Consider the following 11,329-nt stretch of genomic DNA (forward strand, 5'->3'; position numbering starts at 1 on the left):
GTGGGGTGGACGAGGGTTGAGTGGGAGGGGTTTTCAGAGGATCGGGAGAGGAAGGTTGGGATGAAGAAGGGGGGGGGGGGGGTTGAATAGGAGAGAGAAGGGGGAGTGGTATACCTGATAAAGCTAATGTGCATATGCAAGCCATGGAAGCTGGAATGGCCGATTCGTGCATTCGGTCAGCCATTCTTTGTTGGACACCGGGTGCTGCGGGGCTGCTACCGTCGCACACAATATATGTATGTTACGAGATGCACGACATTGAGTAACTTATGATGATAATCTGACGAGTAACGTATGTCAACGGCAAGTACGACGGTTGCAGAGAACGGGAGTTAAAATACAAATACGCCACACCCTGAGATTAACGTTGATGTGAGTCTTGAGGACGGGAGGTTCACAACGACAAGCCAGCAGAAATATCTGAAATATTTTCGAAATATCTATCCCATTGAGTTGGGGAAAGCTTGCTGCCCTAGATATCTCGCCAGCCAAAGCATATATATAAATATATACTAATATCAACCCCCATCATTCAAACCAACGGCGTTAATCAAATCCATACTATCTATACAACTCACCGAGCCCCTCGAATCCTCCTCCGATCACCCACTCACCACACCACAATGACCCTAGCCCCCGCCCTAATCCCCGTAATGCTCCGCTTTTCCCACCTCTCCACCCCAATTCTCATCGACCCCTGTATAACCCACGGCGCCCTCCTGCGCCTAATCCAGAACGAGATCCAATCGCGCAGCCCGCACCTGATGGAAGACTTTACCTTCGAGGGCTTGGAGATCCTCTGGGACCAGACGACGGGGGCTGGTAATGCGTTCCCGCCATCATCGCCGCTCGATCAGTATAACTTGCAAGCTACGCTGTCTTTGTTGAGGATGAGGCAGGGGAGGGATGCGTTGTGTTTGAGGATCGCGCATGTTAAGGGGGCGGCTATGAGGCTTGTCTGAAGGGGTGGAGAGATATGTTTTAATGTCCTGTGTTAGTTTTTTTCTGGTTGTTTGATTGACGAGCTGCTGAGGCGGAGAGCGCTATTGTGCGAGGGACCGAGGGGGGGGGGTGGAGCATGTTTATTCCCTGACAGGTGGGGGTGGAGCGGGGCGGGGCGGGGCGGGACACGATCGAAAAGGTTACCGGACTCGAAAGCAGGGACAGCCAGATTTATTTAGAACAGCTTATTCAATTATTATCACATTATGATCTGGCCCCAAATGGGACATAATAACATTTTTTCCAGAAACTGCAAAGGTTCTCACTGCTCTGTAAGCTGTAAGAATGTTTCTATCATGGAACCTACTTACTCAGCCACAAGAAAAGTGCGGTTTGGCGATGACGACGCCAAGAGATTCTGGCTCAAGAGGTGTCACGTGACTGATGACTGTCCAAGCAGACCAACTTCCATCCCGCTTCCCGAAACGGAGTTGCCTGAGCACCGCCTCTGCTTCTCTTATCACACTACACACTGGCGCGGATTCATTAGACGGATATCTGGACTGACCTATTTGTGCTGTAGCTCCCTGGATGTTCGGATTTATTTTATGACCACGACTAGAAGCTAGAATCTCCATCCCCAGCTGCCCGACTCCGCCTGCTGACGCTAGCTCATACCCCAGGTTCCCTCAGAGGTCGGACCACAATGGACCATAGCGACTTTGACAGCGTGTCTTGGAGGAATGGGCCTGATAGCGATGTCTCAAGGCCAACCACGTCCGGAACCGATGCTGAGGGACCTGAGAGATCGGACTATGATGTCAACGGAAAACGGAGGATGAGCTCGACCGGCGAGGAAGGGCCGCCGCTTTCTACACACTCTGGAGGTGACCTTGCTGGAATTGCAGATGGCATACTTGAATGCACAGTGGATTCGCCGTTGAAGGAAAACAGTGGCACGAAAGATGCCTATGTATCTTATCTCATCACGACCCATGTTGGTGTTCACTCCGCTTCTCTCTCACATACAAAATAGTACATATCCCGCATAGCCCCCGCAGAGCTGACACATATCTTTTTTCCGGTAACTCTGCCAGACCGACTTCAAATCCTTCCAAAAGCCAGATTTCGCTGTCCGTCGTCGCTATTCAGATTTCAATTTCCTGTACAACACACTATTCCGCGAATATCCAGCATGCGCCGTCCCTCCGCTTCCTGACAAGCACAAGATGGAATACGTGCGCGGGGATCGTTTTGGCACCGATTTTACCAACCGTCGCGCCTGGTCCCTCCACAGATTCCTCAAGCGGCTATCTCTCCACCCCGTTCTCCGCCGTGCTCCCATCCTCGTTGTATTCCTTGAATCAGCAGATTGGAACGCGCATATGCGCCTTCGCCCATCACGTACTTCCACCAGTACGTCTGATGGCGGCGGCGGACCAACCGGGATTTTCGATAATTTTGCAGACACTTTCGTAAACGCCTTCACCAAGGTGCATAAACCTGACAAGCGGTTCATTGAGGTGAGGGAGAAAGCCGATAAACTAGATGAAGACTTGAATCACGTCGAGAAGATAGTGGCAAGGGTATCCAGAAGAGAATCGGATCTAGAAACCGACTACAACGAACTAGCCACGCAGTTTCGCAAGCTGGTCTTGCTCGAGCCAGACGTCGAGGCACCCTTGCAAATCTTTGCTGCGTCAGTAGAAGAGACAGCACGGGGTATAAGGAATCTCAAAGACCACACCGATCAAAATTACCTGGGCAGTCTACGGGATATGGAAGCATATATCCTCTCCCTGAAATCCCTATTAAAAACCCGCGAACAGAAACAATTAGACTTTGAAGCCCTTGTCGACTACAGGAACAAAGCCGTCTTCGATCGCGACTCCCTAGCCAACAACCCGGCCTCTTACTACTCCCCCAACCCACTTACCAGCAACCCAGCCTCCTTCATCCGTTCCAAAATGGAAGACATGCGCGGCGTCGACCACGAACAATCCCGCCGCGAACGCATCCGCAAACTAGAATTACGCATCGACGAACTAACGCGGGAAGTCGAAAGTTCCAAGACCACCTCAGAGATGTTCGATGAGGAGGTCGTCCGGGAAGTGGCGGATTTTGAACGCATTAAGGCCGTGGAGTTCCGTGATACGCTGGGAGCGTTGGCGGAGAAGCATGTGGAGTTTTATCAGGGGGTGCTAGCGACTTGGGAGCGGTTTATTGTTGAGATGGAGATGGAGGGGGGGGAGAGTTACCATGGTCATAAGCCGCATGGGAAAGGAGTGGAAGGTGGACTTGTTGGGACGGGCCATTCATGATAACTTTTATTTTTTTTTATTTTTTTATTTTTTTTTATAACCCCTCCCCCCCCCTTTCTTTGAATATGATTTAACGAGATTAGGGTGTGATGGATGGGATGGGACGAATTGCTTATTATTGATGTATTTCTGCATTCACTTCCCTACTTGTTTCACATTTTAATTATGTGTGGTTTTATCGCAAATGGGATACTTGTGTGTTAATTGATTCTCAGGCCTTGTTTGTTTTTCATATTTTTTACCTATTTGCCATGAAGTGATTCATGTCCATTCACTCTCAGCTCAGAGGGTTTTTATGCCTTCTTCCCCTTCGCTCCCTCTTATTTTCCTTCCGAGCTGCCATGTTATTATACCTTAACTAATCACTTTTAATTAGCTAAGGTATTTTATGGTCATACTTAGGCTAGATGCAATATCCGTATTTCATATTTGGTGATATTTGCCCGCAAACTACAATAGAAAACAATAACCATTTTTTGCTACATAATTCTCCATCGAATTGATGTAAATGGATGTATGCAAAAAAAAACCAAAAACCCCCCACCATTGACAATTCAACGCCCATTTGACCAAAATTCAAATATCCCACCTATCCCAACACCCAGGCTAAAAACAGGAGAGCACAAAAAAATAGTTCTCAGCATATAAAAACACAAGAGAAGTCTGTCATATCTCATCATAATACATGCAAAACACAGTTAATAAACAAAAGAGCACATTGCCCCCTTCTCTTCAAATGCAAAAGAGCCAGTCATCCCTCGTCATCATCGTCGCCATCGTTCTCGGCTCCGACGAGTCCTGCGGACTACTTTGCTCAGTCGTACTCGTACTCGTAGTCGTAGTCGTAGTCGTAGTCGTAGTCGTAGTCGTAGTCGTAGTCGTAGTCGTAGTCGTCGTCGTCGTCGTCGTCGACGACGACGGGTGTACAGTCGAAGCGGATCGCACGGGCCCCCCACGCTGGCGCTCAACAGCTCGTATCCGCTCCATCTCGGCACATTCAAAGTCTATAGGGCTCGGGGAGTTTTCTTGCGGGCCGGAGACGGCCGGGTCTTGAGATCGAGAATGTAGGCGGCGTCGTCGTTCCTGGATTCATTCATGAAAGTCCGTGAGTAAGGGGTGTAAATAGGGCTAGATAGTGGGCGGGCTGAGAGGGAATTCCGGAAGTTGATTTGACTTCATTTATTTGCACATGTATATACATGTGCAAATGTAAAAGACATGCAAGAGCATGGGGTATATAGTATGATAAGCGGCTGTTGAAGAGAGGGATTATTCTATTTACCTCCAGATAGAGCTGGTTTGCCGTTTTCTCAATGATGCCGTCGTCGCCCGCTGTGAGTTGGAGGTACATTTCGTGCTCATATTGCATTGGGACCCGCTGCCATTTATGGGCTTTCGGGCTCGTGGAGGGAGGCTCGTAGTGAGCAAAGTTCGGGCTGAAGCAGAGGAATTCTGCATCGTCTATCCAGGACGATGATGTCGTTAAGGGTGATTCTGTTTGCAATTGGGTGGTCATGTTTGTTCTTCGTTTATCCGCTTGGATGTGACTGCGGGTGTGTATGTGTATGTGTATGTTATCTGTGGAGAGTGCAGGAATAGGATGTATAAATGAGCGTAAAGGAGTATATGTTTTGAATGAGTGTACAGGTTCATCAGAATCCTGATAATGTTAGTATGAACAACCCGTTGGCAGGAGGCAGGATCGTTGAAACAAGTATAATATATACTTGGCAGTTCCATGAAAAACTAGCTACTTTCTTCTTCCTTTCTTATAGCCCCGGACCATGATATGATATGATGGCAAAATACCAGGAATAGTGGGTATCCACATGCTAGACCATAGGTCATGCTAGCCAGGAAAACTCTGGATCACCAGGATTGGGAAGGTTGAAGCGACGGCCATAAACCAGGTGCATCTTGGGAAAACAAGAAGCTATTATTGGTTTTGAAGTATATATATATTCGCCACCAAATTAGGAAATAGAGGAGAAACGAATATATGTTAGGTTGTGAGGCAAAAGTTGCCGCGGACAACAGGAAGCAACAAGCGAAGGGATTATTTTTTTATGAACGTTAGCTTGGACAGATGGATGGGAGAGTAAACAGAACGAGGCAGCAGTTATTAGTTAGTTAACTACAGTTAAACTGCCCAGTAGTAGCTGCCGCCACGATCGCCTCCTGGCGAGGTAGTAAAAAAAATAAAATCAAAATATAAAAAAGAAAACGAGTCGGCCTTCCCGAGGCCCCAGCTCATTGTTGCAAGACATGGCAACAGAAGCGCATCTGACATCGTGTGTGTTGTCCCTTGCCCGCCCTGAGATCGTCGTCTGGGGTGGCTTGGCTGATCTCTAACTTAACTAACTTAACTTAATTGAAAACGGGCGCTACTATAAATAAATAACTAGCGATCCAGAACAGCAAACCTAAATGATGTAGGCTACTAGGGCAAAAGAGCTCAATCACCACCAGCGCACTTTGTATCCATGGAAGAATTGACGCAGGTAACAATTGTGTCCGTAAAGATGAGAGAGGATGAGAGAGACCTGGGGGATAGATAGAAGAATTGCGCTGTCATGAACTGGCGTGGTTGTCGCATTATTGGTTAACTACTCCGTAGTGTAATCATCATTCACCACAACCCCACGGGAAGGGAACTGATTGATTCAAGTTCCTAAATGGAAGAAGGGGGCTAGCAAGCTTAATACGTAGTAAATGCATCACCATGCCATGCTCCGACAGCAAAACAGGATATATGCTGATGGATAGGCTTTTTGCGTGGAGAAAAACATCCTTGTTCTGCTCTCAGTTGCCGCAAATTAATTATTAATCCAGCATGACACTAAACTACCTCGTATCTGTGGAAGGTGTAAAGCTTGCTTGATTGAAAAGGTTGCTACCTAGCAGGAAGCAGAAAACTTGACCTCGCTAAGTGCGCCACTTGACCTTGTTATGTAAGCTGACCTCGCAAATGTGGCCTGTGCCACTTTCTTGTAATTTGAAATCACTCTTTCTTTCTTAATTATTTATCATCAATCCTATAATCAATTCTTAATTGATTGTAAAACAATTCTTCTCTCATCATAATTCTTATATATAGAGAAAACTTTACTGATTTTATTAATAATTATAATGTAATACTTTGAATCTGATAATGAAGTAAGAACTGTAAGATAAGTATATAATTTACACTGAATTAATTATTAACTGATTTTCAATCAATTGTTAATTACTTAAATATACAGATTGAGTTTATTTTTGTTACTATAATTAATTAATAATTAATTCAGAATTAATTCAATCAAGATTGATATATTAATAAATGATTGAAGAAGTCATTAATTAATATTAATAAGAGATGTGTATTAATTGTAACTAATCAGAATATATTACTTTCAACTGTCAATCAGTTTATATATCTTCTTATTTAAAAGAAAGATCAATGCTGATAGTTCATATCAATCACATTGCACTGAAGACAGATTCAGAAGATATCTATAAGAATATCTCAATGAAATAGAGAAAAGATTAGCTTCTGTTCAAATTTGTAAATGAAAGCTTGAAGAGATTGAATAATAATAATTTAAAGAGAAAATAACAATGAATATGATTCTTATATCTACTGTGATTGATAATATATATAATATGAAAGTCATGATAGACAGCAGTCTATGTTACTTTACAATAATTAAATCTTCAGTTGTAAGATATTATAACCTTCAGTGTATCTTCTTATTAAAACTCTGACTTCTTGTAGAATTTGATGATTTAAAAGACATTCACATCTGTTATATAATGAAACTAAATACAGATATCAGAAAACATTAATATGAAGATACTTATATATATAAAGTTAATATTCTTGATTATAATCTTATACTAGAACTTGTCTGACTATCTGAATAAGACATCTTATTAAATACTTAAAACAGAAGCTAAATATTCTCTAACAATGATAGAATTCATGAAGATAATATTTACAGAACTATGAATCTTATATAGATCTCTGTTAATGCTTATAAAATGCTCTGAAAAAGAAGTTATCAATGAGATCACTGATAAAGTCACTGATGGCAGAATTATATAGCAATCTATTCTATCAGTCTGACTGATATTAAGAAAGCTCTAGAGAAGTTATCTTATACTATAATAACAGATTATTATACAAAACTCTCTTAATAATATCATGAATATCTAGATATTTTCTGATAAGATAATATTATAAATATATCTTTCTTATAAGACTCAGAAGTGAATCACAGTATCAAGTTAGAAAAGAAAAATGATAAGAACTCTGAGTTATTATAAGACTCTCTTTATAATATATCTTAAGATGAACTTCTTCTTCTTCAGAAGACACTCAATAATCTGTTAAATAAAAGATTTATATATATTAGTAACTCTTCTACTGCAGCTTCTATTCTCTTTGCAAAGAAATCAGATAAAGAACTCTGATTCTGTGTGAACTATTGAGATCTGAACAGATTGATAAAGAAAGATTGTTATCTCTTATCTCTTATTAATGAAGCTCTAGTATGTATCAGATGAGCTTAATAATTTACAAAGCTAGATGTTATTACTGTGTTTTATAAGATTTATATCACTGAAGAAGATGAATGACTTACAGTATTCTGAACATATTATAATCTTTTTGAATAATTAGTCACATTCTTTGAACTGACTAATGCTCTCAGTATATTTCAGAAGTATATCAACTGAATACTCTGAGATTTTCTTAATAAGTTTGTATCTATATATCTAGATAATATTCTCATCTTCACTGATAAATTCAGAAAGAAATATCAGAAATATGTATGAAAAGTATTATAATAATTATAAGAAGTAGAACTATTAATAGATATTGATAAGTATAATTTCAAAGTCAAGAGTACAAAATATCTAGACTTTATTATAGAAGCTGATAAGAGAATTTGAATAAATTCTGAGAAAATCTTCATCATTCTTAAATGAGAAGCTTCATATACTGTGAAAGATGTATGAAGCTTCATCAGATTTACTAACTTCTATCAGTAATTTATATGAAATTTCTCAGATATTGTAAGATTACTTACAGAACTTATTAAGAAAAACTCAGTATTTCAGTGATTAGTGAACACTGAAGCTGTATTTACACAGATAAAGAGAATATTCATTAATATCTCTCTATTGATAATATTTAATTCTGATTATAAGATAGTTGTTAAAGCTGACTTCTTTAACTATGTATGACGGGCTGCGCCCGATCAATTATATAGACTATTCTATTACACTTTACAGATTCCGCCGTAAGCTCTGATTCTCAGTCACTGATTCTCAGCTGAAAAACCTATGGAATTTCTATTCTTTCATTCTGAAGCTTCACTATGTACACATATAAATACTTACTCTGATCACTGATTTCTGCACTTTCTCTTTCTTTCCTTCTCTAATGTTTTTCACTTTGTTATATAAGACCTATATATTATACTGATCTATTCAGTGTAGGCCTCTTACACTTGAAAAATGTTTGTTATCTTCTTATTAGAAATGATTATTCATTAAGAAGATATCTGAACATATAATAATATATAAGAAATAGAGAAACAGTCAATCAGTTTAGCAGATACTGAGTTCTCAGATAGAAGCTTACTCATCAGTTATTCTAGCCTCATAACAAGATCTTATAAAGAGAATAAGATCTTACAAAGAGAAGATCAGTGAAAGATCTGAGAGTTCTGAGACTATAGATGTATAAGATATTCATACAATTATACTTCTTTCAATTTCACAGATATCACACATTCAATGATCAATATAATCATGTTTAATAATAGTATAAGAGAACTCTTGAACATGAGTATAGACACAGTATCACAGTGACTCTGAGTAATATTAAAATTATAATAACAATAAATAGCTGATATGCATGCAACTTAACAACATCAATATAAAGAAATTTAATAATTATCTTAACAAGAAATCCCTGCACAGACAATTTCAATACTGATAGAATCAAATATAAAAGCACTGAAAGAACACTTAGATACTTCTGTATATTTTAATACTTCTAATCTCACTCTCTACTTATCATGAAGAATGAAAATGCTCATGAAACTGAGTATAGATGAAGATATCATCAGTTCACTAAACAATCAAGATTAATATATGAATAAATGATTGAAGAATTACATAAAATAGAAGTTTTACTCATGAATGAAAGCATGTGAATCAGTATTATAAATATTTAATAATATTATTAAATATCTTGATGTTCTGTTCTGAGACACTGTCATGTAATAAAAAGTATTAGATTGATTACAGAGTGTCTGACAGAGAAACACTTCTCCTACAATATTCATTCCTGACTTTAACACTAAAATCTTAGAAGTAGGTGATCAATCTTGAAAGAATTGAATGAAGATTAGTATGCTCAAGAAGACATTAACTTTTAAACTCTTACAGACTCTTATAAGTATAAACAAAGACTCAACTTATGAAGGCTTCTACACACAGCTTCAGACATTGAACAACTGTCTTATCAAGCTCAAGAGTATACAGAACAGTGATAGAAGATGTTACACTTACATATCTGAGCTGAGAAATAACTCAGTCACTTATATATCTGCACTGAGAAACAACAACAATGATACAGATACTATGAACTGAGTAGACTTGAATATCTATACATAAGCAAGAATCTCTGTTATCTGAACAGGCTTCTGAGTCTCTGAAATCATGTCTGAAGAAGTCATCAATTAATATTAATAAGAAGTATGTATTAACTGTAACTAATCAGAACATATTACTTTTAACTGCTGATTAACCTATATGTCTTCTCACTCAAGAGAAAGATTGATGTCTTCTCACTTAAAGAATGAATCAGTGCCTGTCTGCATTAATTACATTGTATTGAAAGAAGATTCAGAAGATAACTATGAGAATACTCTAATAAAACAGAGAAAAGATTAGCTTCTATTTAAATTTATAAACAGAAGCTTAAAGAGATCAGATAATAATAATTTGAAGAGAAAATGATAATAAATATGATTCTTATATCTACTGTGATAGATAATATATATAATATAAAAGCTATAATAGACAGCAGTCTATGTTATTATACAATGATTAAATCTTCAGTTGTAAGATATTATAATCTTCAGTATATTCTCTTATTAAAATCTCAACTTCTCATGAGATTTGATGATTCAAAAGACATTTGCACTCATTACATGATGAAACTAAACATAGATATTAAAGAATATCAACATAAAGATGTCTATATATATGAAGTTGATAATCTTGATTATAATCTTATATTAGAACTTATCTGACTATCTGAATAAGATATCTTACTAAACACTTGAAATAGAAGCTTAATATTTTCTAATAATAATAGAATTTATAAAGATGATATTTATAAAATCATGAATCTGACACAGATCTCTGCTAATGTGTATGAAATACTCTGAAAAAGAAGTCACTGACAGAATCATCAATAAGATCACTGATAGTAGAATTATATAACAATCTACTCTATCAGTCTGACTGATATTATTATTATTATTATTATTATTATTATTATTATTCTTCAATTATAGATGTATGCAGTCAGAGACTATGACATCTACCTGAGAACCTTTAGTTCTCAGGGTTTTTCCTATATCTATAGAGTCAACTATTATACACTTATCAATTTCAGATATGCAAAATCAGAAAATTCCAGCTCAGAATACAAAAACTGTTTACAAATTGCAGTATTTCAACACCTATTAATACTTTGAAATCATTTGAAAATATCATGACAAAGGAAAAGAGAACATAGTCTTAAAGATAGACACATTAAATAGATAGATAGAAAAGAACAGAAAGAAACAAGTACAGTAAAGAGAGACTATGACAAAATAAAATTATTAAAAGATAGTGTATAGCTGTTTTAATAGACTATATCTAATCAATTTCCACCTCTTCATATTCAGATACTTCTGAGTTGAGTCATTTTCTTGTAGCTGCTTGAGTTTCTGATAGAAAGTCTATTAAGTATTTAAGTCCTGTCTCAGTTGAGAATAAGAACCTCATATTTAATTGATTTA

General features: G+C 38.1%; 3 protein-coding genes across 4 annotated transcripts; 2 read left to right on the forward strand and 1 right to left on the reverse strand.

Annotated features, from left to right (window-relative positions):
* The first annotated feature begins 70 nt into the window (after positions 1-70).
* BDBG_02236 lies at positions 71-1,251 on the forward strand. 2 transcript variants are annotated; one of them, XM_031720712.1, is made up of 2 exons: positions 81-236; positions 309-1,251. In XM_031720712.1, the coding sequence occupies exon 2, from the start codon at positions 624-626 to the stop codon at positions 960-962; it is 339 nt and encodes a 112-aa protein (XP_031576959.1). In that variant the 5' UTR covers positions 81-236; positions 309-623; the 3' UTR covers positions 963-1,251. The 2 variants fall into 2 exon arrangements, with proteins under 2 accessions (XP_031576958.1, XP_031576959.1); XM_031720711.1 differs by having other exon boundaries at positions 71-1,251.
* A 154-nt stretch (positions 1,252-1,405) lies between these two features.
* On the forward strand, positions 1,406-3,803 carry BDBG_02237 (sorting nexin-4). The gene is made up of 2 exons (XM_002627520.2): positions 1,406-1,939; positions 2,040-3,803. Exons 1-2 carry the CDS (start codon positions 1,649-1,651, stop codon positions 3,261-3,263), a joined length of 1,515 nt encoding a protein of 504 aa, XP_002627566.1. The 5' UTR covers positions 1,406-1,648; the 3' UTR covers positions 3,264-3,803.
* Positions 3,804-3,995: 192 nt separating this feature from the next.
* On the reverse strand, positions 3,996-4,779 carry BDBG_02238 (uncharacterized protein; the record flags this gene model as incomplete). The annotated part of the gene is made up of 2 exons (XM_002627521.2): positions 3,996-4,346; positions 4,546-4,779. 2 exons carry the CDS (start codon positions 4,777-4,779, stop codon positions 3,996-3,998), a joined length of 585 nt encoding a protein of 194 aa, XP_002627567.1.
* Between the last annotated feature and the right edge of the window lie 6,550 nt (positions 4,780-11,329).

Source organism: Blastomyces gilchristii (assembly GCF_000003855.2).
Source record: "Blastomyces gilchristii SLH14081 genomic scaffold supercont1.3, whole genome shotgun sequence".
Taxonomy (NCBI): domain Eukaryota; kingdom Fungi; phylum Ascomycota; class Eurotiomycetes; order Onygenales; family Ajellomycetaceae; genus Blastomyces; species Blastomyces gilchristii.